Here is a 27,837-nt window from a genome sequence, read left to right on the forward strand (position 1 = left end):
TTTATCAGTTCACTGTAGTTTTTATTTATTCAACATTAAGAGAAAAACATCACAAAGCAAGTGACCCAAAATAGCACATTTTGTGCATTTCTTCAGCCCCTTGGCAGCATCAGGCAGATGTGTTCACTCTGCACTGACTTGTGTGTGAATCTCCCGGCTCTTCACCCGCAGCTTGTTGACCTGGGACTCGGCAATGTCAGCCCGTTCCTCGGCCTCCTCCAGCTCGTGCTGGAGCTTGCGGAATTTGGCAAGATTAGCATTGGATTGTTCCTCCTAAGAATAAAGTTGTGAGAGTTAGACTTTGTGGTTCTCATTGCACTTGTCACAAACAGGATTATTTCCTCAACTCAGATATTTCCTTCTTACGGTTTGTTTGTCATATCTGATTTCAAATCCAGACAGAACTTGTAACTTCAATTACATTTTTTACTCTAAAGAATGGAAGAAGAAATAGTTTTGAAATGGAAGAGACGAGCTCATTATGTCAAACCCATGTATACGTGAAGTCTATTTACGATGTATGGACTGAGTGGAAAGGAGGAAGAGACCCATGTGCGCTCGCTCACAGAGGTTAGACAGTAAATGTAAGGTCAAATTCTAACTTCGGGAAAATCCCAGTTGAAATGTTTTTGCCATATATTTTGACTCTGGTATACAGAGACGCTGCGGGTGGGGGGATGGGGATAGGAAGAAAGTATGCCCTTTGTTGGTTGGACTTACTACCATTCGTGCCTCTCCCTTTCGTGTTCCCTTTTCTTACCTCTTACCCACTACATTGTGTCTGGAAGAGTGGGGAACAACCAGGAAAAGTGAAGCTGGAGAATCTTCCAACACATCCTAATTTGCTACAGCGAATGTGCAGGGATAAGTCCCTGCTGATGACAGTGGTAGTGAGGGAAGGAGTCAGCTGGGGTAAAAGATTTCTGTTTGGCTTTTGGGAACAATTGATTTTGTGCATTTCTAGAGGGAGAGGAATATTTATCATGGTGTTAGATTTTCTGCTGGATATTCTTTCCAGCTATCAAGTAAGGTGGGTTATTTGGAATTTTCTTTTTTTCCCCCAACCCCTACAAATTGCTTAATAATAAAAATATCTCATCTTGAGGTCTTATTCTATAATTAGGATTTGGGGGTAAATTCATATTTATATCATCTCTCTTAAAATAAGAATGACATATTCTTACTTGGTCTCTTTCTTTCTCATTAACACATTCTCTTAATAGACTTTCTACCCCCAACGAAGTTTTCTTCTTCCCTCAAGGGCTTAAAGATACTTACAGCCTCCTCAGCTTGTCTCTTGTATGATTTCACCTTTGCCTGTAATTTATCTACCAGGTCTTGCAGCCTGAGAACATTCTTGCGGTCTTCCTCAGTCTGGAAGTTTGAAAAAAATGGTCTGCATTGAATCCAACAAAATAAACCCACACAGGTGGTGAAGTAAATCACTTTGATATGATGGCAGGTGGGCCTGGGGTAAATGTGGTCAACTCTGAGGCTTCCTTCATAGTATTAACAGTAGCCACTCTTGTTAAATGTCCACTGTCTGCAGACACTATATTGGAGAGTTATACACGTCTCTAATCCTTACCTCCCTACTCTGGTGAGTAGATGTTTTTATTCTATTTTACAGGTGATGAATTAAGGTTGAGAGTGTTAGGTAACCTATCCAAGTTTAAAAAGTAAGAGGCCAAACTAGGACTAATACCAGTTTATCTGTCTTTGAAACCTGTATTCTTTCCTCACTTACACGATTTTCTAAAGGCCTTCCTGATTTTCCTAGCTTAGGAAAGGGTCTGTGATAGGTGATTGTGTCATTTGCCCCTTATGTATATCAAGTTAACATGTAGCTATTTGTGAGTACCACATAGTCACCAGGTTTTCAATTTCCCTTTGTGCAGGAAGTCTGGATATTCTAGAAAGCTCTTCCCCTTACCTGGTAGGTGAGTTCCTTTACCCTTCTCTCATGTTTCCGCAGACCTTTAACAGCCTCAGCATTACGTTTCTGCTCACTTTCAACCTCTCCTTCAAGCTCACGTACCTACAATCAAGAAAGATACTTATATAGTCAGTTTTGGGGGATGTTAATTAACTCAGGACCTACTGACGATATTGGGTGGGTGTCCCCAGCCACAGGATAAGGATGAGAGTCAATATACAAGAAGAGAGAAGGATGGGGGAGTGCCGTTTTCACTTTCCGGATTCAGAGAGATTGAGAGACCCACCCTGGCCTCCAGCTTCTGGATGTGCTTCTTGCCGCCCTTCAGGGCCAGCTGCTCAGCCTCGTCCAGGCGGCGCTGCAGGTCCTTCACCGTCTGCTCCAGGTTCTTCTTCATCCGCTCCAGGTGGGCGCTGGTGTCCTGCTCCTTCTTCAGCTCCTCGGCCATCATGGCCGCCTAATTAGTAAATAAACCAGTATAATAAACCTGGTAATGGCAGATAACACACAGTGTCGTTAAACAAATGCTCATTTGCTCACGTCAGTGATGGCCTTCTTGGCCTTCTCTTCTGCATTGCGCGATTCTTGAATTACTTCTTCCACTTCACTCTGGAGTTGTGAAACATCATTTTCCAATTTTTTCTTGGTGTTGATCAGGCTGGTGTTCTGTTAAAAGTAGTGGAAATTTACAAGACCTGCAGTTTGCACACTTGGGATTTTACAAATGTCTTACTCGTTGGCTTATGCAGGGGACTAATGGCAACATTTCACTGAACTTTAAATATTTGTTCAGTGCAAAATGTTAATCATTTGCAAGGTTGGTTACCCCGCCCCGCCACTGCCCCAATGTCCATCTGATTTATGCATAAGGACATGGAGGTTCAAGAATGTCTATATTAGTTAATTGCTCTTTCAATTATATGTCAACCAGACATCGCTAGTGTTCTGTCCTTAAAAGGCTGGAAATATTAGAAAAGAGTAGATTCTTTTTGTGAGAGCCTGGCACTGAGAGTTTCTCAGTTAGAAGGAATCTATTCTCTGTTAACTTGAATGGTTTGCTCCCTTGGGGAATACTGAATTACTCTTACGAAACATTTTCTTAAAATTTCAACCCAGTGGTTCTCTAAGGGAAGCAATATCACTTCAGTGGGTATTTGGAAATGTATGGGGGTGGATATTTGTGGTTGTCAGAATAACTAGGGCGTGCTACTGCATTTAACGCCCGGGCTGGTCAGCGATGCTGAGTGTCCTGCAAGGCACAGGGACTGTGAACGTAGCAGTGCTGAACGCTGAAGCGCTCCTGGTGGGAAACGCTACGTGGAACATTTTCAGATTTTGGAGTCAACAGATATCTTTATTCAAGTTTATTCCACACCATGGTTTTCAAAATAATCTAGAGTCAAATCTTCTTTTTAAGTAAAAAAAGTAATACCCCTGCCCCGTTTTGGTAGAAAATCTTAAAAAGAACACACAGCAAAAAATCATCTATAATCGCATCACTTCAAGGTAATTGCAATTAATATTTTAAAGCATCTCCCCCATCCTTTTAAATATACACATATTTATAAAAATAGAGTACTTCCATATTATAATTCTGATTCGTCACTTTACAGTACACCAGCATTTGTTTGATGTGAGGGTCCCACCTGGGTGTGCAGGAGCTGTACGCGCTCGCTGGCGTCCAGGAGCTCCTGCTCTGCCATCTTCCTGCTCCTCTCCGTCTGCTCCAGGGTGGCCCGCAGCCCCTCGATCTCGGCCTGCAGCAGGTTGGCTCTGCGCTCCATGATCGCCAGCTGCTCCTTCAGGTCCTCTTGGCCCCGGAGAGCATCATCCACGTGGAGCTGGGTATCCTGTTAAGTTAATAAAAAGGCTTAGACACTCTGAAGAGGATGTGAACATCCCAGGAGATGAACTGGAAGAATGGGTTGGTGCCAGGAACAGGAAATGACAGGCCTGTCATTTGAAGGAGCATGAAAATGGGGATGCCACCTGCTTAGGTGAGAGAGGATTATCAGGAGACTGATTCTTGTTGTGTTTTATGCCATCAACTTGTTATTTTTCATGTGCGAGTCACCAGTATCTATAATTTATGGAGCATTTTCCATATGCTGTACCCAGCACTTGACATCTGTCTTCTCGCTTCATCCTCACAAGTAACCCTATGAGGTGGGTAGTTTCATTCTTAATTAGTAGAAGAAACAGAGGTTCTGAGACGTTATAATAACTTGCCTAAAATCAGGCAGCTAGTAAGTGACAAAACTAAGACTCGACCTCAGGCCTATTGGTGCCAAAGTCTTTTAATTTCTCTCGTATTATAGCTTATCTCTGGGCTTCTGTTTGTTCTTTTATATTACGTTTCTTTAAAAATAATATATTCGGACTTCCCTGGTGGCGCGGTGGTTAAGAATCTGCCTACCAATGCAGGGCACATGGGTTTGAGCCCTGGTCCGGGAAGATCCCACATGCCACGGAGCAGCTAAGCCCATGTGCCACAACTACTGAGCCTGCGCTCTAGAGCCCGTGCTCCGCGACAAGAGAAGCCACCGCAGTGAGAAGCCCGCGCACTGCAACGAAGAGTAGACCCTGCTCGACGCAACTAGAGAAAGCCTGCGTGCAGCAACAAAGACCCAATGCAGCCAAAAATAAATAAATATATATTCTATGTGTATTTATTTTTAGCTACCTCCATACTATGAACTGTATAATTTGTTAAAAGAAAAAAAAAATGGATGGTGTAACAAGAAGGTGCTGTGATGAATGGGAGATGGGTCACTTCCCTGACTTGTCTGGGCTGTTAATGTGGACCCATCTACCTTCAGGATCCCTTGGGTGTTCCTGTAGTTCCTCAAGCTCTCTGCTGCCAAGCGGTTGGCGTGGTTCAGCTGGATTTCCATTTCATTCAGATCTCCTTCCATCTTCTTCTTGACTCTCAGGGCATCATTCCTGCTCCTGATCTCAGCACCCAGTGTGCTCTGCATGGTCTCCACGACTCTAATGTGGTTCCTCTTCAGCTGGTCAATTTCCTCATCTTTTTCAGCAATTTTCTTATCAACTTCAGACTTGACTTGGTTCAACTCCAGCTGGATACGCAGGATCGTTCCCTCTTCATGTTCAAGAGATGCCTTAACAAAACAGTGATCAATTAATTAATAATCAATTAATAATGGAAAATGAATATTTGGAGGGTATTCCCTTGTGAGCCAAACTCTTACTAATATCAGTTTGTCTAATATTACAAAGTATAATAAAACAGCTCTAGGACCCTACTAGGTAAATCATCCTTTAATTTATTCAGTCATAGACTTTATTAGGCAACTCTGTAATAAGGGTGCTTTGTAAAGTATAAAGTGCTATACAAATATTATTCATATGAGTAGTAACAAAAATTATATGATTAAACTTATGTGTAGTAAACAGGAATTCTCTCCCGTTCTATAAATTAAAATGTTCACGTGATTCCTGTTGTAGAAATTCTCAGTTTTAAAACATATATATATTTTTGATAACAAAATATGTGTCCATTGTGGAATGTGGGGTAATTTATAAAAACAAAACCTTCCTATTTTGCCTCCACTTAGAGGCACAATTTTAATGTGGTACATTTTTTTTCTAGTTTTTTTCCTATTTATATATATTTATACATGATAAAGTTATATTGTATATGCAAATGTGTGTCTTGCTTTAAAAATTATCCTCTACCATAAATATTTCCCCATATTAATTACAGTTAATGGCTATAGAAAATTGCATCATATGGATGTTCTATAGTTTGCTTTACCTTGTTTTTGGATTGGACATCTTGTGTGTAAGCTTTGCCTACATTTAGGATAATTTTCTTGGGATAGATTCTTAGAAATAGAACTGATAGGTCATATTATTACATTTTTAAGACTTTTGATAACTATTGCCAAATTGCCCTTCATAAAGGTTATATGAGTTCAGATTCTCACCTGCTCTGTAATAATGGATCCATCTCATAGTACCATTGCCCAATGAAAACAGTGGTGTTTCCACCAATGTTTATCTTTGATTTTCCCCCCACAACATCAATATACATACCTCTGCTTCCTCTAAGGCAGCCTGAATTTCACATTTCTCTTGTTCCACTTGCTTCTTTATTTTCTCCAGTTCATGGATTTGCTTCCCTCCCTCAGCAATCTGCCCAGTGAGGTCCGAAATCTCCTCTGTGGGTGAACAGAAGGGAGAAGTGGTCAGACTGATAAAACATGGAAAGGTCTTTCCAGGGCCATATAGGGTAGGGAAGTTCAAGAGCACTCACGCTGCAAGTTCTTATTTTCTCTCTTTAGCATTTCAAGTTGTTCCAGGGATTCCTCGTAGGCATTCTTGACCTTGAACAGCTCAGTACTGAGAGAACGGGACTCCCTCTGGGAGGCCTCAAGTTCAGCCTGGGTTTCCTCATACTTCTGTTTCCATTCTGATAGGACCTGAAAAGTGGTAAACTGTCAGCTAATGGAAGGAGAAAGGGAGACTAAGTAAAACATCGGTAGAGTTTGAGCAGGCTGGGCCACCTTGTCAAAGTTCCTTTGCTTCTTATCGAGAGCCGCGCAGGCAGCATTAGACCGCTCCACATTAAGCATGAGGTCCTCCACTTCATTCTGGAGCCGCTGCTTGGTCTTCTCAAGGGAAGCGCATTTGGCGTTCGCGGCTTCTACGTGTTCCTCAGCTTCCTGCAGACGCTGGGCCAACTTCTTCCTGAAAAGTTAGCCAGGCAGTTAAGGAGAGAGGTCAGGAACAGGGGCAAGTGCTAAACTCCTCAGCCCCCTTTCATAGTCGTTTTTCTACAATGTCAATTAGCATGGTTTTCAAAACTGTGGTAGCCAGAACTGCTTTCCAGATGGATTAAACTGTGAAAAGGTCCAAAGTGGTGAACAACTGGACTCAAGTCCTTTTTGTTTTTGAATTGTTAGAGGCCATTGTTGGAGCTGACATTGTATGTCTCTTACAGCATATGATTTCAGGATTTTCAGGGCTTCTGATTGAGTATGGTATGGAGAATGATTAGCCAGGGCAGTTCTATTGATTGATTTATATCTCATCTCATTCCAAAAAGGATTTGAGACTAACTAGATATTTTATTGGTCACAGATATACTGGGCATATTCTTTTGCTTTCTCAGACTTTACATTTTATTTTATATACTTTTCTTCCTAGAGAAAAATAACCAGTTTCTTCTAATAATATATATTTGGTCAGTCTCACCTGAGAGAGGAATGGATAAATAAATCAGGATAATTCATGTAGTCTAAGCAAAGGCAGGGTTTTTCTTTTTATTCCTTCTGAATTGCCTTCATTCTTGCTTTACTCCCAATTGTGTGCCAACTATACATGCCTAATGTACACAAAAACCTTTAGCTGTAATGCTCTAGAAGATCTACCTGAAGGTCTCCTTTGGTCTGTACCCAGACTAAGGCTTTACTTTATTCAGACTAACCCTGAACATTATGCACAGTTCAGATGGCCTCCAACATGAGTTTTAAGAGATCTGTCTTTGTACTACAGTACTTAAGAAGGTGGTCTCTGGAATCAGAATGTCTGGTTCTAATCCCAGCTGTACTATTTATTAATCATATGCTCTTGTGTTAGTTGGTTAACCTCTCACAGTCTCAATTTCCTCATCTGTAAAACAGGGATACGAATAATAATGCAATGTAATGTTGCTATGAAAACTAAATGAGTTAATAATAGGATAGTATTTGACACAGTATGCACTTAGGGTAGCTTCTGCTTTTGTTATGTTATCATCGTCATCATAGCTGTTTCTGGGAGTTGCTGAGTTGGGCAGCTGGGAAACCATGTCATGTCGCTCCTCTAGAGTTCACAGTACACACTTGGCCTCCTCCAGCTCCTCTGTGCGCTGGATGGCGTCCGTTTCGTATTTGGTTCTCCACTGGGCCACCTCGCTGTTGGCCTTGGACAGCGCCCTCTGCAGCTCGGCCTTGGCTTCCTGCTCCTCCTCATACTGTTCCCGCAGCAGGTCACAGTCGTGGCGGGAGGACTGCAGGGCGTGGGCCAGGGCGTTCTTGGCCTGTGGAAGTATGAGTTCAGTGACTTAAATTCATTTCTTCAGTGATATTTAATTTATACACTTAAAGGAGAACCTAACTGAATATGTTTAGATTTGATCAGTCGAGAATACTTTTGGTAAAACTTACTTTAGTTTCTTCCTCTAGCTGACATTTCAGCTCCTCAGTCTGCTGCGTAGATGCTTGTTTGGTCCTTGAAAGCTGAGAGACCAAAGCATCTTTCTCATCCAATTGTCGGGAATATTCACCTAAGAATTACCGAAGTAAAGGAATTTGTTCATGGCATAAACAAACAAGCCTAAAGTTTGTATATATAATTATATGTATATGACAAATATATACTTTATCTAATAATAAATATTGTTACAGAATTGGCTAGATTAAAAAGCAGCATTGCTATTGTAGTGTAACAAATAAACTAGTCTGCTGATTCTTTCTTGCTTTTTTTTATTTCTTCTAACCCGCTCAGCAAATTCCTACAGTTGATTACTCCCCTCTAATATGGGAGTATTGCTGTTAATTCAGAACCCCCGGGATTGCTTTTGTCTAGTACATAATTGCGGGACTGAGGGAATCTCTACCCGCTTCCGTCTGCAGGCGTGCTCTCTGAGCCGTCAGGTCATTGATCAGCCGCTGCTGCTCTTCCTCCTTCGTCTTAAGTTCACTCACTTGATCTTCTAGAGCGCGGCACATCTTTTCAAGGTTTCCCTACGGCACATGTACCCGTGAAAGATGAGACATTGAATACAGTTAAAAAAAAAAAAAGTTACCACTGGATTCTTAAAATATTTTTAGAGTGAATAAATTTATGTCAAGTGTGAGTAGAAACTTATGGCACCAACTCTATGGAACATGCTAGGATTCAAGTATGACGGGTGCATAATCTCCCTAAAGTGCTCATTGTTGGAACTCATTAATTTATCCCAGTGATACTTGACACTGATACTTAAAGTAGATTTGGAAATAATCTTAACAAATTATATCCAGTATTTTAAAAAAATGAAATAAAATGGAATATATTAGAATACAAAATTTTAGATCAGTGCTATAAACTGCCTACAAACAATGTTTAATGCCAGAGAACAATGAGGGTTCTTACAGGTTATTAACTATGCTCATTTAAAGACAGTATTGGGTACCTTGGCTTTGGAAATGGTCTCTGAATTACTGCTAAGGTCGTCAATCTCCATCTTCATCTCACTCTTCTCCTTCTCCAGCTTCTGCTTGACCCTCTGCAGGTTGTCAATCTGCTCCCCCAGCTCGGCCACACTGTCCGCGTGCTTCTTCCTCAGCGTGGCTGCCGTGGCCTCGTGCTGCAGGGTGGCCTCCTCCAGGTCCCTGCGCATTTTCTGGAACTCGGCCTCCCGCTTCTTGTTCATCTCAATCTGGGCCAAAGTGGCCCCGCTGGCCTCTTCCAGCCGCTCGCTGATCTCCTCCAGCTCCCGGGAGAGGTCCGAGCGCTGCTTCTCTGCTTTGGCGCGGGAGGCCCGCTCCACCTCTATCTCTTCCTCCAGCTCCTCGATGCGGGCCTGGCAGTGACACAGCACGTTAACGTGAACTCATCTCAATTTCAGTTTTTTTGGGTGCAGAAACAAATGGAGGTGAGATGACTCACCTGCAACTCTTTGATTTTCTTCTGTAGTTGAATTTCTACTGCCTGCTCATCTTCAATTTTGCTTAGCAGATTACTGATTTCAAATTCTTTCCTTTAGACAGAAGAACAAGGCGTATTAGTACCCATACAAATTGAAAGATGATGTTGCATAGAATCTTTTTTCTGGAGTTCCTACTTTTTAAGTTTCTCATCAAGTTGCTGTTTGTCATTTTCTATATCTACTATGGATTCTTGGGCCAATTTTAGGTCACCCTCCAGTTTCCTCTTGGCTCTTTCTAGATCCATTCGAAGTTTCTTTTCTTGTTCTAGAGACCCTTCAAGCTAATGAGAAAATAAACTTTGTTAAAAATTGAAAGTATATTAAAAAAAAACTTTCAAATGGGTATTAAAAACACACATCATCCACTTGCTGCTCTAGCTTGGCTTTAGCTTTGTTCAGGGTGTTCACTTTGTCCTCTTCTGCCTGCAGGTCATCCAGGGTCTGCTGATGGGCCTCCTGGAGGGCCTTCTTCTCCTTGGTCAGCTTAGCTATGACTTCGTCCAGGCCTGCCATCTCTTCTGTGAGGTTTTTCACCTAGAAAGGTTAAGGAAGAGATTATCTCTGCTCTAAAGCAGCTTAGTTAGATGGCAGAGTCTCTATATGCTGTATACAAATATATTTCATACCTTGTTCTCTGTGGCGTGTTTCTCCTTCTCAACCTTGGCCAGTGTCAGCTCAAGGTCATCTATGTCTTTCTTCAGTTCCGAACATTCGTCCTCCAATTTCCTCTTCTTGGCCGTCAGCTCAGCATTGATCTCTTCCTCATCCTCAGCTCTCTCAGTCACCTCCTTGATCTTTGCCTCCAGCTGGATTTTGTTTTTAATCAGTTGCTCACACCTTTCCTCTGCATCAGCCAAGGCATCAGCTTCCTGTGGAGAGATTTGCTGAGCTGTTTAGAGAATTGTTACTTATTTTGAACTTGTTCTTTGCACAAAGTAGTAGTGTTTACTGAACGCTAATGAATTTTTCAGTATGAATATAAATTAATTGAACATCATTCCATTGTCTGGAGAAATGTAGCTAATTAGATATGGCACTATAGATTTAGAAGCAAATTAGCCTGAAAAATGACTGGATTGAAGCAATTGACTATTTTAAAAAGTATTGTGTAGAAGAGTGGAAGGACCAAAGGAAGCCTGGGTTCTTGTCCCAAATTTGCCTCCATATGTATGACCTTGCACAAATTGATTTACTCCTCTTACCCTCAATTATCTCATGTAATTAAGAGGATTGGAATAAATGATTGCTAAGAGCATTTCAACTATAATATTCAAAGATTTTTGACTTAGTCAAATTGGTTAGTTTTGGTTTTGATCATTCCCTACTTGCCTCAAACAACTAGTTGCTACATTGAATTTTAAAAAGGAAAACTACGTAATATTATGCCTATAAATACATTTCCATGAAGCATTTTTCATATACTCAAAACCTCCCTGATAGACCATAACAGTGCTGTATAATTGTCCAGGGTTTCCATTTCCATTTTAAGAATTACCTATTAGTCTCAAAATGAATATTAGACTATATAAGAACTTATAATTTTGAGAAACTACATAACTCAATGAGGTTTTTATAAATGATTAAAGGACTCATAAAAATCAGTTCAGCCACGACCTTATTACTCTGGGCTGGGGAATTTCTTTAACTTCTCAGTGTTTGTTTATATCTTAAGTTTTTAAAATGCTTAAACGTTTGATAATGAGGCCTTCCAGGGTTCCTTTGCTTTTATTTTTTTATTTTATTTATTTTATTTTTATTTTTTTAATTTTTATTTATTTTTATGGCTGTGTTGGGTCTTCGTTTCTGTGCGAGGGCTTTCTCTAGTTGCGGCAAGCGGGGGCCACTCTTCAGCGCGGTGCGCGGGCCTCTCACTATCGCGGCCTCTCTTGTTGTGGAGCACAGGCTGCAGACACGCAGGCTCAGTAATTGTGGCTCACGGGCCCAGTTGCTTCGCGGCATGTGGGATCTTCCCAGACCCCGGGCTCGAACCCGTGTCCCCTGCATTGGCAGGCAGATTCTCAACCACTGCGCCACCAGGGAAGCCCCGCTTTTATTTTTAATAGTCATACACTCAGTATATATTTACTCACTGACTAATGATAATACCTATGAAAAGAGGTTAAGATGAAGAGGCTGTGATTGGGAAAATGTAATCTTCATATAAGTGAACTTGTCAGAAGGAAAAGTTGAAAATAGCTTAAACATTTTAAGAAAACTATCCTTTTTTTTTACAGATTTCTTCATGACATTGTTGGGCTTGTTGGACCAAGAAAATGGGAGGTTGTATTTGGCCAGAGTGCTGATGCCAAGCCTACCCCCAGTCTGATTACAACTTCTTCTTTAACCAATAAACAGAGGCCTTGAGAACTCAGGATCAGTATCAAAGGAAGAATCACAGCGGTCACTAGCTCTGTCTTCCACCGTGGTAGTTCAGTTTAAGTAACTGCAAATGAATTTATTGAGCTAAATCCTGGGGGTTGAGGAAAAGAGATACAGAGAGAAATAAGAATAACTGTCTTTTATGAGTTTAAATACAATCTCATACACTTGTATTCAGGAAATAGGGCTCTTAAGACTGGGATGAAGCAGGCAAGGCAGATGAGTAAAATGACTGAGATTTGGGGGCTTGCCTTTAAACTGCTTCCTTCATGCCTATTAAATTTGTGATACTGTTAAATAAATTCTTCAATCTCCCATTTTCCATTTGCAATTTGGAAGTAGTTGCTGCCTTACTTCTTCACAGGAATATTGAAAGTTAAGTGAAATACTGAAAAAAGCAACTAGAAATTTTCTTTTTCAAGAAAAGGCCATTTGTAAATCCAGAGTGTATGTGAATTCCAGAAAAGCTTCCATGACATGGTGCATTCAGCACACAGATTACTCACAGATTGAACCTGGAGCTGCAGCTCATTTTTCTCTTTCAAGAGAGTCACCATTTTTTCCTCCAGTTCCTTTCTTTTTGCCTCTGACTTGGCAAGTTCATCTTTGGTTTTCTGGAACTCTTCCTTCATGGTGGCCATCTCCTTCTCCGTCTCCGCACTCTTCAGCAGGGGCTTGATCTTGAAGAAGAGTTTCATCCAGGGCCAGTGCTTGACGTTCATGAAGGCACGTACATTATACTGGATGCAGAAAAGGACTTCTCTGAAATGACCGAAAAGTATCAGTGTAGATTGATCCATTAGAGACAATGTTATTGTTAGTATTATTTTTTTTACATACAAACTCCCCTTTTAATGACCCCCCCACATGTAAATGATGTGTCAGATTCTGTATATTTTATATGCAGGACACACACACACACACGCCCTCACACTCAGAGCGGTCCTCAGTATGACCACTTTGCTAATGTGCACTGCTCATACTGAACGATTGTGTGTTCTCAAGTCCCTGTCACATTAGCAAAGAAGCTGACTTTAGAGGAGGAATACTTCGTATATATGAGCAACACGTACCATTTTAAGAACATTTGAGAAATCACAATATTAGTGACTTGGGAGTGGGTGTGGCAGGTGTAAGTTAATTGTGCTGCTTGGCCTTCGGCACACTGACGTGACCTGTGAAAGGGCATGGCTTGCTTTCCTAATTGCCCACCTAAGTTGAGCTTATGGTTTATCCTGTTTTCCTTGAAACCTCTCCTCTTATTTTAATCGCTGCCGAATTATCTACTCCATAAACAACTTTTGTTAGTTTCTTCACATAATAGACTGGCTTTTCTCAAGTCCTTTCAAATGCCTACTTCTTACCTGCTCAGTTAGATTGTTTATGTCTGCAGAGCATTTAGCTATAAAATTTGTTTTATTTAAGTAACATTTTAAAATAGTAATAAGAGATATTCCTGCACACTGTAGCAATAGACTGGCAAGGTTTACCTGCCTTATAACAATGTGTTTGCCTCTTCAAGCTTGTTAAAATGGAGATTCTATTTCTGTAGGTCCAATTTATAAGAACCATATCTCTGAGAAGGCAGATATCATGACATAAACCATAATGTTGACACATGGAAAAGACTTGGGAACACTTATACCACAGAAGTAAATAAGTACAGATGAGCAAAATGAATGCAAAACATGTGTGTAAGGACAGGGAATGCAGTAGTGCTGGGTGGATGGGTTGGATGAGGTTAATTAGAGGAAGCGGAAATGGAAGTCTTGAATTGGTAAAGAGATAAATTAGGCTGAGAGGGGAGGGCTTGTGCAAACAGAAGAGAAAGAGATAAGCAAATTGTTTAGCCTGGCTGGAAAAGGCTGTGCGGTGGGAGATGATAGATGAGGTGGGGAATAGAGAGTGGCCTTGACAGACACACAGGCAACTTGGATTTGATGTGGGAGACCGTGGGGAACCGCAAGCAGATACGGCATGATGAAAATAGTGCTTACTGCAGATGATTCCTGCTGCTGTATGTGAGATGAATGAAAGGGAGAAACTGAGGGAGGAGAGAGGTTTTGAAGGGAATCCCAGTGTGAGGGGTTAAGCAGAGGCTGATGTGTTGTAAGAGTGAGTTCCGAACTGGGTGAGAAGTGCATGTTAACCACAAAATAAAAGAGTTACTGAGTAAGGAAGACCGATGTAAAGTCTCTAAGAGACCTTACAGTCCTTATCCTCTGCATGGTTACCTCCTTTGCAACATCTTCTGATATTCTACCCTCATTAGGAATCCCCTACAGATGGCTTGAGTTCTTGTTATAATCTGGGCCAACTTTTCATCTCTCATTTCTTCCAGAAGACCCAGCAGGCCAGCTTTGAAGAAAACCTGGAGAGAGGGAAAGTTCCAAATCATCGCCAGACTACAGGAGATAGAGCCATGGCAGAGGACTTGGATCAGGTGTAAGTAATAACCATACCTTTGTATGTCCAAATTTGTACTGGGTGTGATCAATATCAATAGAGGCAAGAAGTTTCTCAGAAGCCTTCTTGCTGTCAATGAACTGTCCATCTGGAATAGCACTTGCATTTAAAGCTCTGTATCTGTTCAGTCGAAGAAAAGAAGAATGATTAGGAAGGTGTGATCATATATGAAAACCAAACGACACCAAAAAAAGTCAGTAAAAAGAGAAAAAGCAAAAGTAGAAAATCCAGCTGTCCTTTTAGGTTCAGGTAGTGAAACAATATGATTTTTCCACAAGCTAATGCATGCTTCCATCCTATTTTTAAGAAATGCCACCTTCTCTAGCCTGTATTCTGTTCTAGCACCACAAGACTATATTATTTGACTTAATTTCGTAGTATTGATGAAGCAGGATACATAAAAACAATGAACAGAGGACAACAGTGAAAATGATTAATTAGTCACAGCATTCAGTGAAATATGACAGAGGGAGACTGGCCTTTGTTTAAAATCCCCATATAAGATTCGGCTTGGGAACCCCTTCCTGCAGATGCGGATGCCCTCCAGCACACCGTTGCACCTCAGCTGGTGCAGGACAAGATCATGCTCCATGGCGCCTAAAAATAAATCAGAGTACTTACTACTGGGCACTGAATTTTCAAACTTGTGCCTGTTTGATTATTTCATGCTCTTAGATCTTACCAGGAGTTTTGGTTTCGTTGGGAATGATACACCGTACGAAGTGAGGGTGTGTGCTCCTCAGATTGGTCATCAGTTTATTTAAATTTTCCTAGAAAACCAGGTAGAAGGGACTTGATGAGAAAGTTCTATTTCAGATTGCTTGTTTTGGTAATTATATGGAACGAACCTAGGCACTTTCTTAACTATATTAGGTAAAAGTCTGTGAGGCTTCAGTTGCTCTGTGTTTTAAAGGTCTCAAGAGTTCTAGCCTGCCAAATAACTGAAAGGCTAAAGTGCTGGGAAGAAATGCAGCTCTCCCTGGTATTCATTTATGACACCTAGGATCTATCCTGTAAACAAACTGCAAATTCAGTAGCCTTGACACACAGGAAGTATTCTTGACCGGGAATCAGAAGACAAAAGACTACAGTCTCGCTTTGCCACTAATGAGCTGCTTGACTCTATAAAATCCCTTTTCTCTTTCTGGGCCTCATCTGAAAATAGTTGAGATTACCTCTAAGGCCTCTTTCATCTCTCTCAGCGCTAATATTTTTCACAGTAGTAGTTTACAGTGGTAACTTAGGTTAGCCACTGTCCCAATGTTTGCCATTCCTTCCTTGAGTGTATTATTCCCTGGGACCTGTAACCTCTTGTTTTTTGGTTTTTGGTTTTTTTTTTTTGGAAGAGTCTAAAATCATAAGACTACATGACCTTGTGTGAGTGGATCTTGGGTACCTGAGAATGATCACAGTCTGAAGCATATGGGGGGAGTTATTCCAGAAATAGAGTAACTGATTATGACAGACAGCAGTGTTTTACTCCACCACAGAAAACTAGCAAGTAGCTATTTCTCAGTATTTCTTAGGTATATTCATTGAGAAGGCAGAGTTGCTTTAGTTTTCATATCTCAGTTAACTATTAGGAAATAAAGTGAGTAATGTGAGTTTCTAATCTTGCAATTATGTACAAGGATAAGTTGATGAAACAAGGGCATATTTGGTGAAATAATGCAAATTGGTAGTGAGAAAAAAAGAACAGGGCTGTTTTCTTGTTTAGGTCATACATAGTATCTGCATTTTAGTTTTAAAAAGAACGAGACTTAGCCATAGAAATCCTGACAAAGCAGCCATTAGACCAGATGCTCCATATGTTCCCCTTTAGAAGAGCCAGTTTTTAAGCCATCTAAGAGAATCACATTATTTGTAGTAATGTTATTATTACTGTTATTCTTAAGAGAGATTTTTCTATCTTAATCATCAATCTAAATCACTAGGTTTGGCTTTAGATAATTTTCAGCTATTACAAAAAATTAAATCCACCTCGGAGGACAAAGATGTGATTTGGTGGAAGGATGTCCTAAAGGGTATGTCTCAGGCTCAGTTCTCAAAGGGGAACTCAGGAACATTCTCAAAGGGCAGCATTAGTGGAATAAAGATACGGCTTTCCACAGGGAGACCTTTGAAGTTCAGCTGTGCTTCCTTAAAAATCGGCCTTATTATATAGCGAGAAAGCTTCGAAGGGCATTTTGGAATTCCTGAATACATTAGATGAGCATAATAAGGAATAAGAGGTAAAACATTCAGCCCTACAGGAGGAGTATTGCTTTGGCTGTACCCTGACAAGAAGGAATATTTGAAGTAATTCCTGTTAACATTCCATTCCCTCCTAATTTATTCTAAATCCTTTATTCTTATCCTAATTATGATAAGTCATAGAAACTGAATAGATTTTTCGAATTAAATTTGTACTTTACCCTGAAAAGGGCTGACACAGTCTGGAAAGAAGAGCCCTTCTTCTTAGCACCTTTCTTTGCGCCGCTGTCTAAGATAAAAAGAAAACCCATCAACGAAAGTAGAGTCCCAGAGGCTGGAATGGTATATGAACGTTCTGTGGGGAGAGGTTAATTTAAATCAGGGGCACAGAAAGTACCGGCTTCAGCACTAGCATATGTGGAAAAGAGACTGGCCAGAGTCTTCACTGCAGACTTCTGGTACAGCCCAACCACACTGCCGTTCAGGGGGTCCTTGTTTTTGTCCAGCCAGCCGGCGATGTTGTAATCCACGGTGCCCGCGTAGTGAACCAGCGAGAAGTGGGCCTCGGCCCTGCCCTTGACCACTTTGGGCTTCTGGAAGTTGGCACACTTGCCCAGGTGCTGGTCATACAGCTTGTTCTTGAAGGAGGTGTCTGTGGCCTTGGGGAACATGCACTCCTCTTCCAGGATGGAGAAGATGCCCAGTGGCTGAATTCAGAAAAGTAGACATTGGTGTCAACCTATCTGGTCTCAAAAGATATAGACATAGTGACTGTCGTTTGATTGAATTATGAGCACTCCTAATTAAATATATTTATAAAGTAAACCAGGGTCATAGCTCAAAGAGGTCCTTTTGTTATCACTAGAATGACTTTTCCACCATTCTTTCTCACATTCAATACATAGCATTATTTTCAATTAAAAGAATAGCTGGATATAAACTCCAAATGTCAGCACTGCATAAGTGGGGGCGACTTATTAAAATGTTCTGTGATTATGTGATTACCACATTTTCCCCTGTTTGGTGAATTAATCTATTGTCAGAGTTTTATTTTTCTATGAAAAGGACTTACTGACTTAGAATGATGTTTACTTTATATGCAATAACTTAACGGTATAAATAATGGAAACCTTATTTAAGACATTTTGTGCATTTAATCCCTTAAAGATAGATTATGAAGAAGCATAGCAATTTGACTCTTGACTTCCAAACAGATTACCTTTGATATAAGCCCTAGCTGTGTGACCTGTGCATTAATTTTGATTTAGAAAATAGTTATTTCTATTGTTGACATCTTGGATCATAGTGGAGATAGATTTAGAACAAATGAGGTAGTTCTTCTAGTGAAGCAGACCATCTCAATAGAGATGCTGCTTTAAACTTGGATCTGAGTCAGTGTTAGAACAGAACTTGTTACGACAAAATGAAGCTAAACACTCTCTGATTCTTCTTACGTAAAAGTTGAAAAGAGAAAGTCATTTCTAAAGTAATTTTCTAACTTGTTCTGATATCAGTCTATTTAAGATTACAGTAATACATTCTGGAGTTGCTTAAGGCACTTGGGAAAGTTATCCTTTCAGTTCGGCTTTCCTTTAGAAGTCAAACAGACCTTCTCGATGAGCTCAATGCAGGCGGCCAGGTCCATCCCGAAGTCGATGAACTCCCACTCGATGCCCTCCTTCTTGTACTCCTCCTGCTCCAGCACGAACATGTGGTGGTTGAAAAACTGTTGCAGTTTCTCGTTGGTGAAGTTGATGCACAGCTGCTCCAGGGTGTTGAACTGCACAAAACCAAATTTCCAACATTAAGTGGATTTTTATAGCAGTAGAATTCATTATTGAAAAATCTTTTATTAAAAATATGTGGACTACAGTAATGAAATAAAGTTTAAACTGATTGTTGTCTCTTCAGAAATCCCAGGGAAAAAATAATCATTTTTGACATGAACCCTTTTCATGATTTCTGAGCATTATTTAAAGGCACAGCTGTCAATCACACAGCAAGAGTTCTGGTAGAATCTACCTCTTTCCACCTCTGAAGATTGCATGGGCAAAAATGTGCATTAAAAGTATAACCATGATCCTATGAGTTATGGTTCAGATTTAAGGATGAAAGTAATTCATTGCAAAGCCTCACTTCTTTTACGCCCGCCCCCACCCCGCAATTCAAGATAAAGGTCACGTTTTCACTTTTGGCGTCACCTTATTAAGGAAAGCTTTTCTTAAGACCTTTAGTTGATATGCAGAGTGAAATTAATAGGCTAATTGCTCTTCTATTCATATCAAACATTTGGTAAATCCTCATTGTCAGGTCTGTGAAAGTGGGGACCTGATGTTGTATAGAAATTGAAGATCTGATGAAGTCTTTATAATAATTGATACCCTCATTTTATAGATGATAAAGCTGATGACCCAGAGGGGAAATGGTGTGTGTCAGATGAATCTGGAAGAGGGAAGACTATGAACTGTCACTACGCTTCTACCTCTAGGCCATTTCTCCTCCATGGGAGGTGTCTTGTGTATGGACCAAACGTTACATAGCCAGGTTCCTGTCGTGGCTTTGCCTTATATGGCTGGAGGACCTTTAGCAAGTGTTTTGATTTTCTTGCATCTGTTTCTCCACATGTAATTAGAAGTAATATCAGTTACTCCTTCATGGGTTGTTGTGAAGATTAAATGAGGTAACATTTTGAAGTGCTTAGTAGAGAAGCCAGAAATACAGGCTTTGTGATAAATGTTAGCTATTATTATTACTTCTGTTATTATCCAGTTACCTCCTAGCTATTTCGTTCTAGGTGCCATGCTGGAGAGAGCAATGTAGACACTACAAGTGTAAATGAATAATAATACTCAGTATATCAAAACCCAAATTGCCTTTCTCCCACTTTTTATTAATAAGAAGATAAACTCACATCAAAGATCTCAAAGCCAGCGATGTCCAAGACCCCGATGAAGAACTGCCTGGGCTGCTTGGTGTCCAGCTGCTCGTTGATGCGGGCGACCATCCACAGGAACATCTTCTCGTAGACGGCTTTGGCCAGGGCTCCCACTGCATTGTACACCTTCATGGACAGAGTAATGTTTGTTGGCACTATGAAAGGCCTGGGATGTGTGTGATTCATTGAGGTTGTGCACTTACCTGCTGCACAGTCTGGCCTTTGGTGACGTATTCATTGCCGACCTTGACCCTGGGATAGCAAAGGGCTTTGAGTAGATCAGCAGAGTTCAGACCCTGGAGATAGGCAGCTTTGTCAGCAACTGCAGAGACACAATTCAAGGAATGTTGTTTAACAACAGATACTTCTTCAAGGTAGTCTTTCCATTTTCCTCCATCCATTTTCGTTATTATTTAAATAAAAAGCTTTAAATAATTCTATAGAAGATCAGGTGAGGCTCTCTGTATATTAGAGCATGTACTTGCTAATAAATGGTCAGTCAGTTACACTGGCCTTTGGTGATTTGTTGCAAGCAACTCCTGAGAAATTTAACAACAATAAAAATATGTCCAGTGTTTATGGAAATAATTTATGTAACACAAAAGCCAGAGTCCCTGCTCTTAAGACACAGTAGGTGGGGGTGGAAGGTAAGATAAATACACCTTATCTCAATTTAGCTCCTCCCAATTTAACCTCAACGAATTAGTTTCTTTATCTGAAAATGTGAGGATTAAATTTTAGTGCATGACTCCTACAGAGTCCCCTTCAAAAATTTTGTCAGTGACTATGATGTAAATGAGGGAGAGAGAATGTCGAGCCAGCGTGGTCAGGAAAGGCTTAAAGGAGCAGATAACTTTAGCTTCCGTGGTAGATCCTGTAAGTTCCATGTTCTTTCCATACATAGAGTATATGATTTTTCTTTCTCAGTTTCTTTTTTATCTTACTTTTGCCTAGATTGTCTGAGGGTTAAATGTAGACAACACACACACACGTGCACAGATGTCCTCCAACCCCAGCTCTGTGTTTGGGCGAGACCCTGTATCCCTCCACTAGGTTTACCCAGCTGGTGCTGAAATAGACCAATATGCCAAGTTATCCTGTATACCTTCTCGCCATTGCTAAGGCGAAGCAACCTCACCGTTCTGTCTCATTCCCTCTCTAATGATCTGGCCCCAGGTTGTGCTTTTTAGATGTATCCTTGCAAGTGGCTATTAGGGTTCATTTGGGCTGCATAGAAAGATGGAGATATGGAGATGTGAGGAGGGAAAGGGGGTGAGGAAAGCATGCAGTGTGTGTAAATGTGTGCCTGCCCCTCAGAAGTCCAGCTACAAAGGAAATGTGAGTTTAGAATAACCTTTTTTTTTTCTTGCCGTATTCTCTAATTTAAACCCAGATGGAGGTTCATTTGGTACCTTCGGTGCCATCTGGCTCTGCTTGCTCCTCACGCTGCTTTTGCTTGAATTTCATGTTCCCATAATGCATCACAGCCCCTGTGAGCTTGTAGATGGACACTTTCTCCTCAGGAGTAAAGCCCAGGATGTCAATGGCGCTCTGCCAGGAGAAATGACAGGACAAAGTTAGGGCAGAAGAGACTAACATATTTTGGAGAATTTACTCTATATTCTAAGGTAACCACACTTATAGTGTGGTTGCTATTGTCATTTCCATACATAATGGATTTTTAAAAAGTGAGTGTGTGTCTTACATCAGTGGCCATTAGCTCTTCTTGGTCATCAATGCTAGTGACTGTGATCTCCCCTTGACTGACAAAGGCATAGTCACATGGGTTGGTGGTGATCAGGAGCATTTCTGGATACATAGAATTCAGGGTGTATGTTTTACATTAGAAGTTGTTAACAAAAATATTAACTTTTGTCTGTGAACTTAAGTTCATCCTTACCAATCAGATCTGGCTTCTTATTGGAAGTGATCTGATAAAAAATATGGTAGCTTCTTTCTGCCTTTAACTGGAAAGTAACTCTAGACTTTTCTAGAAGATCTGGAAAGAGAGGGAAATAGACATTGAATTAGAAAAAAATATCAATGCTGCTGAGATATTAAATGAACTGCAGTGTCTTTGGCTAAAATTGGGGACATGACGTTAGGCTCCATTGAGATTTCAACGTGATGATCGATCCTGTTGGTACTACATGTAAGAATTCCAAATACGTATGGCAATTACCCAAGGTTCTCACCATCTAAGAGCAGAGAGTGAAGTATGCATGCTCTAGTAAAAATCAACTTTGCATATGGATGACCTGCGACCTCTGTATTATAATTGATCCTTAATATCCCCTCCTTCCTCAGATCACCTTAGATTCTTTGGTGAGGGACTACCTTGGAAACACCTACCAAAGCTCAGATTGGGCTTCCCTGGTGGTGCAGTGGTTGAGAATCCGCCTACCAATGCAGGGGACACGGGTTCGAGCCCTGGTCTGGGAAGATCCCACATGCCGCGGAGCAACTGTGCCCGTGAGCCACAACTACTGAGCCTGCGCGTCTGGAGCCTGTGCTCCGTAACAAGAGAGGCCGCGATAGTGAGAGGCCTGCGCACCGCGATGAAGAGTGGCCCCCGCTCGCCGCAACTAGAGAAAGCCCTTGCACAGAAACGAACACCCAACACAGCCATAAATAAATAAATAAATAAATAAATTTATTTAAAAAAAAAAAAAGCTCAGATCAAGAGCAAATCACAGAAATGTATTGTAAGCCTATAGATAACTCATAGGAGTCCATAGATAGTCCTACTGTTTTTCCTGGAGAAAATGTCATAGTTGCTTCTGAGGCAGGAATTGCAGAATGTGTTATAGAGCCATCAGTCTGAGACTGAGGTAAATAGAGCACGCAGCGATTATGGATAAGTTTGGCATTAGCTCACGGGCAACACCGCCAGCAGGCTCAGTGCTCAACAAGTGTTGCAAAATATCCCTGCAAATGATATCACTTGTTTCTCTGTTTGATTTTCAATGGTCCTGTTACTCACATGTTTCAATATCAGCAGAAGCCAGTTTCCCTGTGGTACCGAAGTGGATCCTGATGAATTTACCCTTGCAAGTGAAAAAGATGATGTTATATACAAAACTGTTAGCACACGAGTAACAAGAAGTTGAGTTAATAACTCAGACATGCCTTTTTGGGCATTTAAGACCTGAGAAAACCCTTCTGTGACCCAGAGACTCACAAAGCGAGAGGAGTTGTCATTCCTCACAGTCTTGGCGTTGCCAAAAGCCTCCAGCAGGGGGTTGGCACTGATGATTTGATCTTCCAGAGTCCCCTACAAAGGCAAGAACAGTCCTCACATCTGGGGCTTCCTGCACGCCCTGCCAGTCTTGATTCTGACACGCCAGTCAGACCCACCTGCATTTTGCCAGTTTCCTCCTTCTTCTTCTCTCCAGTAACTGCAATTGTTGCAAAGTACTGGATCACACGCTTCGTGTTCACAGTCTTTCCTGCCCCAGATTCTCCACTGTCAAAGAGAAACCAGAGAAGAGATCAGAACTACAGCTCACATTGTCGACGTCTAAGACAATCACCACAAACCAGAGAAGAAGAAAAAAATCACATACGTGATCAGGATGGACTGGTTCTCACGTTCTGTAAAAAAGAAATCAAGACCATCAGTTTTTAAAAATAGTACACATTCAGTACAAAGATTATTGACTCTGTAAAGATTAATCAGTTTATCCTTTTTAACATTTTGAAGATGTTGCCTGTGATCCTGGTTTTGTGTGTAGCTCCCAGATAGTACTTGCCTCTTGGAGTAAAACTTATGAAAATGAGAGGTAAAGAATCATCTGTTTCTTCTTAAAATATTATTAATTTTAAAACCTATGGGAAGTTTCAAACGTATACAGAGGTGGAGGCAATAATGTATAAAGAGCTCCTATGTACCCATCATACACTTTCAACAGTTATTATTTGGCCAACTTTGTATAACCTGTACTCCCATCCTAAACTCACTTGGTTATTTTAAAGAAAATTCCAGGCATCATAAAATTTCATCTGTAACTACTTCAGTAAAAATCATACAATTCTGAAGTTTCATTTAACAGATGAAGAAACAAACCCAGAGAGAAATAAGTGACTTTTCTAATAGTTACATAGCTTATCAAGATGTTTAGGTCTATTTGACTTCCAGTTTATATATTTTTCTGCTACCTGGCCTCCTCCCGGTGGTCCATATGAATTTGACAGCTGGTAATACTAAAAAAGGAAGGGATCTGGAACTGTAAATGTTGGTGTTCATTTACTTTTATTTTCCTTTTTATTTTATACACGTTTCTAAGTAATAAAAATAAAAATTGTCACTAGTTATATGACTGATAAGTTGAATATATACCAATTTTCTGATTTGTTAAATCTTTAATTCTATACTGATATAGATTTTAGAGCATTCTCAAATCTAAAAAAATCTATTCAGAGAAATAGATGCTAATTTGGGTGCTATTTAGATGTGGATATAGACTTTAGAGAACTTCAAAGCTCTATTCAGGGAAGTAGAGACAGATTTTGGAACATATTCAGATTGATTTCTTTTTCCAATAGAAGAAAATACAAGAAAGATCATATCACATCTAGTGGGAGCATAGATAAGAAAACAATGTTGTAGTCTCTAACCTGGTCAAATGCCACAGTTTTCAAAGAAAGAGGGATTTCTGTTTTCTTCTATTCTTGTAGGAAAATGCTTCAAAATCTTTGAGAGGAAAGTCATAGCTCTTTCTTTACTCCTGTTCTACCCCAAAGGCTAGTGATATTAGCTGTGTCTTTTAAAGATAAAGAATTCACAAAGCTTTCCCGCTATGGCTGGTAACTATTTTCCTTGATTGCTGTGGATGTGGATATTTTTTAAAAATCTACTTGAACTTTTTTTCTGTCCAAATCAGAAAGTAAAAACTGTGAGAAAGCAACAACAAATATGTTTACAGAGGTCTACTAATTATTTCAACTGGGCTTCTGGCTACCAGCTGGGTTAGCTTGGGTAGGTCAATGCATTCAGTGAGCTTCACTTTACTCATCTATAGAATGGCTGCAGGGAAGAATATGTGATATTACAGCTCTGAAAGTTTCTTGAAAGCAGTGAAGCCCCATGTGGCTGCAATGTATTATTGTAATCAAAGCCCAAAGTCTGTTTGTTCGTTAAAGATTCTATTTCCACATTTCTGTAAATAGATGCATCACTCACTCACCAGTCATCATGAACTGATAGGCGTTGTCAGAGACGGAGAAGATGTGGGGCGGGGCCTCCTGGCGCTTTTTGCCTCGGTAGGCAGCCACCACCTCGGGGTTGTACACCGGCAGCCACTTGTAGGGGTTGACGGTGATACAGAAGAGGCCCGAGTAGGTCTGAGAAAATCAGAATATTCAACATGTGGGATTTGTTTTTACTTGGAGAGATAGGTGGAATAAAGAGATGTTGAAGGGCGCTCACATAGATCATCCAGGCTGCGTAACGCTCTTTGAGGTTGTACAGCACTGCTGGCTCGTGCAGGTGGGTCATCACGACCATGTCCTCAACCTTGTCATATTTGGGAGGGTTCATGGGAAAGACTTGGTCTTCTCTGACAGTTAGAGTCTGGCAAGTAAAGTAAGAGACAAGTTTGTATTAATGGTTGGAGGTAGGATTTATGTTTATCTGCTTTAATTATAAGACTACAGTTGTGGACACTTTCCATTATATTATTCGGTGTCTTTTAAATAAAGGCATGAAAATACATTCATCTTAGCGTTTGATGGTAAGAAAATCTGTTTCCTCTGATGAGCTAGAATACGTACTACTCTTTAAAAAATACTTTTTTCCTCCCACATTTCCTTGTCCCAGGTTTATTTATCAGTTTATTTCATTTTACTTAAATGGGTTTAATTTTTCATTTTTCCTGGCCATTTATTACAAGAAACTTCAATTTGGGGGGAAGTAATGGGGATATTAATACATTGTTTATCTAAGTAGATAGTAATTGTTTTGATAGGAGAAGCTAGTTTTTGTTTCTCCCAAGTTTGGGGATTTAGACTGGGAAGTGAGAAATTGAAGGGAAATGCTGGAGGCCAAGCCTAGTGGCTTTAAAGTCCTTTGGGTAGTTGGGAAAGGGAGAAATGAGGTTACTGCTGAGAATTTCTTTAACCTTCCAAATCTGATGTCTGTTAATGGACCAGAAGGGTGTCTGTATTGGCAGTAGGCTTAGAGATTCTGAGCAACGAAGGCTTCAACTTGAAGCGAGGAGGTGGAGGAATAAAGCGGGGAGTATTTTCTCCTTATGTTTTTACTTACTGCTCCACGTTCTGTCTTTACAGTTACTTTCCCTCCTTCTTTGCTTTGTATGATGCTCTTCACATAGGATTCCTTGGGCTCTGCCACAAAGACTGATGATTTAGCATTGAAGGGCCTGTTTTGGGCTTCAATCCGCTCCTTTTCCGATTTTCGAAGGTAGGGAGCAGCTTCGCCAAAAGCAGCCATCTCACCGTCCAAACTCGCACTCATGGCTGCGATTTATTTAGAGAGAATTTTGCCTTGGGGAAAAAATGAGGGAGAGGAGAAATAGAAACCGGAAGTTATACATGTGAGCTAGGATTTGAAATGAAAGAAATGTTGAGGCTCCGTCGCCTGCCTGGGCTGTAACTATTCTTCCAAGCTGTTGCTCACCAGTGTTCTCATACAGTAACCCTAGCACAGGGCTGGTTCGGCATGAGACTGCAGTTTGAGGCTTCATTTTTAGGGCTTTGAAAATTTCCTTCCCAGATGGCGTATCTTGATCTTCAGGGCTAGGGCATCTACAACTGAGTGAGAACGGAATCCTTGCATGTTTTATTCTCTAAACTGTAACAATATCTATAGCTAAGACTGTTGTTGATGGATTGTTTTATAGCAACTGTCATTCTTTAATCCCCACTTTTCCTTCTGCATAATGTTTGCATCTGCCATTTGCTAGGACAGTCATAGAGTTAGGAGGGAAGGTTTGTTTTGTGCAAATGGAGATTGATATCTTCCAAGCTATCGAAAACATCTTTGCCTTTTAGATGGCCATTTTTTCTCTCACAAGCCAAATAATTATTTTTAATGTCTACTTAATGTTAATATTTGGTGTTATATCTCTTGGTGGGTCATTAAAAAAACCATAATAAATTCTTATCATTCTAGGCTTTTTGTTTTTTTTTGTCATTTGGCTTGTTACCAAGAGACTTAGCATTGCCTTAATTCCAAAATCTCTTTTAACATTCTCCTTTTGGCATGAGAGATTTCAACTGTCATTTAACAGATCTAACCACCGAGAAATGAGAGCTTCAGCACGAAGAAGTTTCTTCATCCCACATAAATTCCACAGGCTTCTTTTCTTTCCGTCCAGAAAAAGAAAAGAGACAAAAATTTAAGAGTTCATCACATGTATGTGAGCCATTGTCCTCCGTCGATAGGTATGTCTCTCAGTGTTGGTGTGTTACTTTGGTTGGGTCTTTCCTTTGCTCTCAGGCAGTGAATTACTTGGGGGGAGGGCCAGGATCTCTTCTAAATTAGGTACGATATTTAGCCCTCTGTGGGTGTAATACTTGTGATTTTTTAAACGAACCTTTCTAAAAACTACAGTGAATCATGAAAAGGTAGCTAAAATACTATGGTTTTAACAAGATGTTTGTTTTTGTTTACATTTTTAGATTAAGAATTTTTCTGGGTATTTAAAAATTATTGGTAAAATGTATAAGTATTCAATGCTTGTCAGGAGGGGGAGGTTGGCATGGAATAGTCCATTGACCCTGGACAGTTCTAAGTGCAGCTGAGAACTCACTGTCAAAATTCATTCTTTCCTAAATGGTCCTTTAATCCTGGAATTCAGGTGAGGGTGGTCTCTGAGAATAAGACAGTCTGAAAAAATGATTTCCCAGCATTTATAAGCAGACATTTGGAAGCACAATCTATTTACATAACTGCAAAAATATGGAAATGGTGTACAGTGAAGAGCTGCCCCCAGCTTCGTTAGCCTAAATGAATCCCCTCTGTCATCAATGAATGAATAAAGCAGAGTCTTACCTCTGGCTTCCAAATGAAGATGCAGGTTCAGAAGCGTCTAACACTGTAAAACAACAAGTTTCTTATTAGTGAAGCTCTGAAATTCCAGTAAGATAGTTACAGAATTAAAATATTTCCCTGGTCTGAAACTTGGCTGTATGAAAATAAAAGTCAAAGTTGGGAGGAACAGTCTCATGCTCAGAGATGGGCCACGGGGTAAGCTGTTTCTGCCCCCG

The 27,837-nt window shown here is 40.4% G+C and overlaps 1 protein-coding gene and 1 long non-coding RNA gene across 2 annotated transcripts in view; one reads left to right on the top strand and one right to left on the bottom strand.

Moving 5' to 3' along the window:
* LOC309650226 (myosin-8-like) lies at positions 1-27,795 on the bottom strand. The gene is made up of 39 exons (XM_082441342.1): positions 27,623-27,795; positions 25,874-26,112; positions 25,037-25,180; positions 24,795-24,951; positions 23,175-23,202; positions 22,966-23,074; positions 22,790-22,882; positions 22,592-22,655; positions 21,509-21,607; positions 21,314-21,417; positions 21,021-21,159; positions 19,812-19,930; positions 19,585-19,734; positions 18,283-18,453; positions 17,071-17,380; positions 16,895-16,962; positions 15,163-15,250; positions 14,960-15,077; positions 14,477-14,600; positions 14,249-14,385; positions 12,521-12,776; positions 10,262-10,504; positions 9,993-10,169; positions 9,771-9,916; positions 9,596-9,686; positions 9,120-9,509; positions 8,562-8,688; positions 8,110-8,228; positions 7,786-7,982; positions 6,466-6,649; positions 6,216-6,381; positions 5,996-6,120; positions 4,750-5,058; positions 3,583-3,786; positions 2,477-2,602; positions 2,223-2,393; positions 1,934-2,038; positions 1,279-1,374; positions 1-273 (listed from the first exon to the last, which is right to left on the bottom strand). The coding sequence occupies exons 2-39, from the start codon at positions 26,081-26,083 to the stop codon at positions 124-126; spliced, it is 5,814 nt and encodes a 1,937-aa protein (XP_082297468.1). The 5' UTR covers positions 26,084-26,112; positions 27,623-27,795; the 3' UTR covers positions 1-123.
* The window catches only part of LOC309650283, a 490,920-nt gene that overhangs the window by 327,630 nt on the left and 135,453 nt on the right, over positions 1-27,837 (top strand). The window contains exon 11 of the long non-coding RNA XR_014257498.1: positions 14,356-14,459. This is a non-coding gene — a long non-coding RNA (uncharacterized lncRNA). The remainder of the gene's footprint in view (positions 1-14,355; positions 14,460-27,837) is intronic.

The sequence above is a fragment of the Balaenoptera physalus genome, assembly GCF_965194825.1.
Source record: "Balaenoptera physalus genome assembly, chromosome: 20".
NCBI lineage: Eukaryota > Metazoa > Chordata > Mammalia > Artiodactyla > Balaenopteridae > Balaenoptera > Balaenoptera physalus.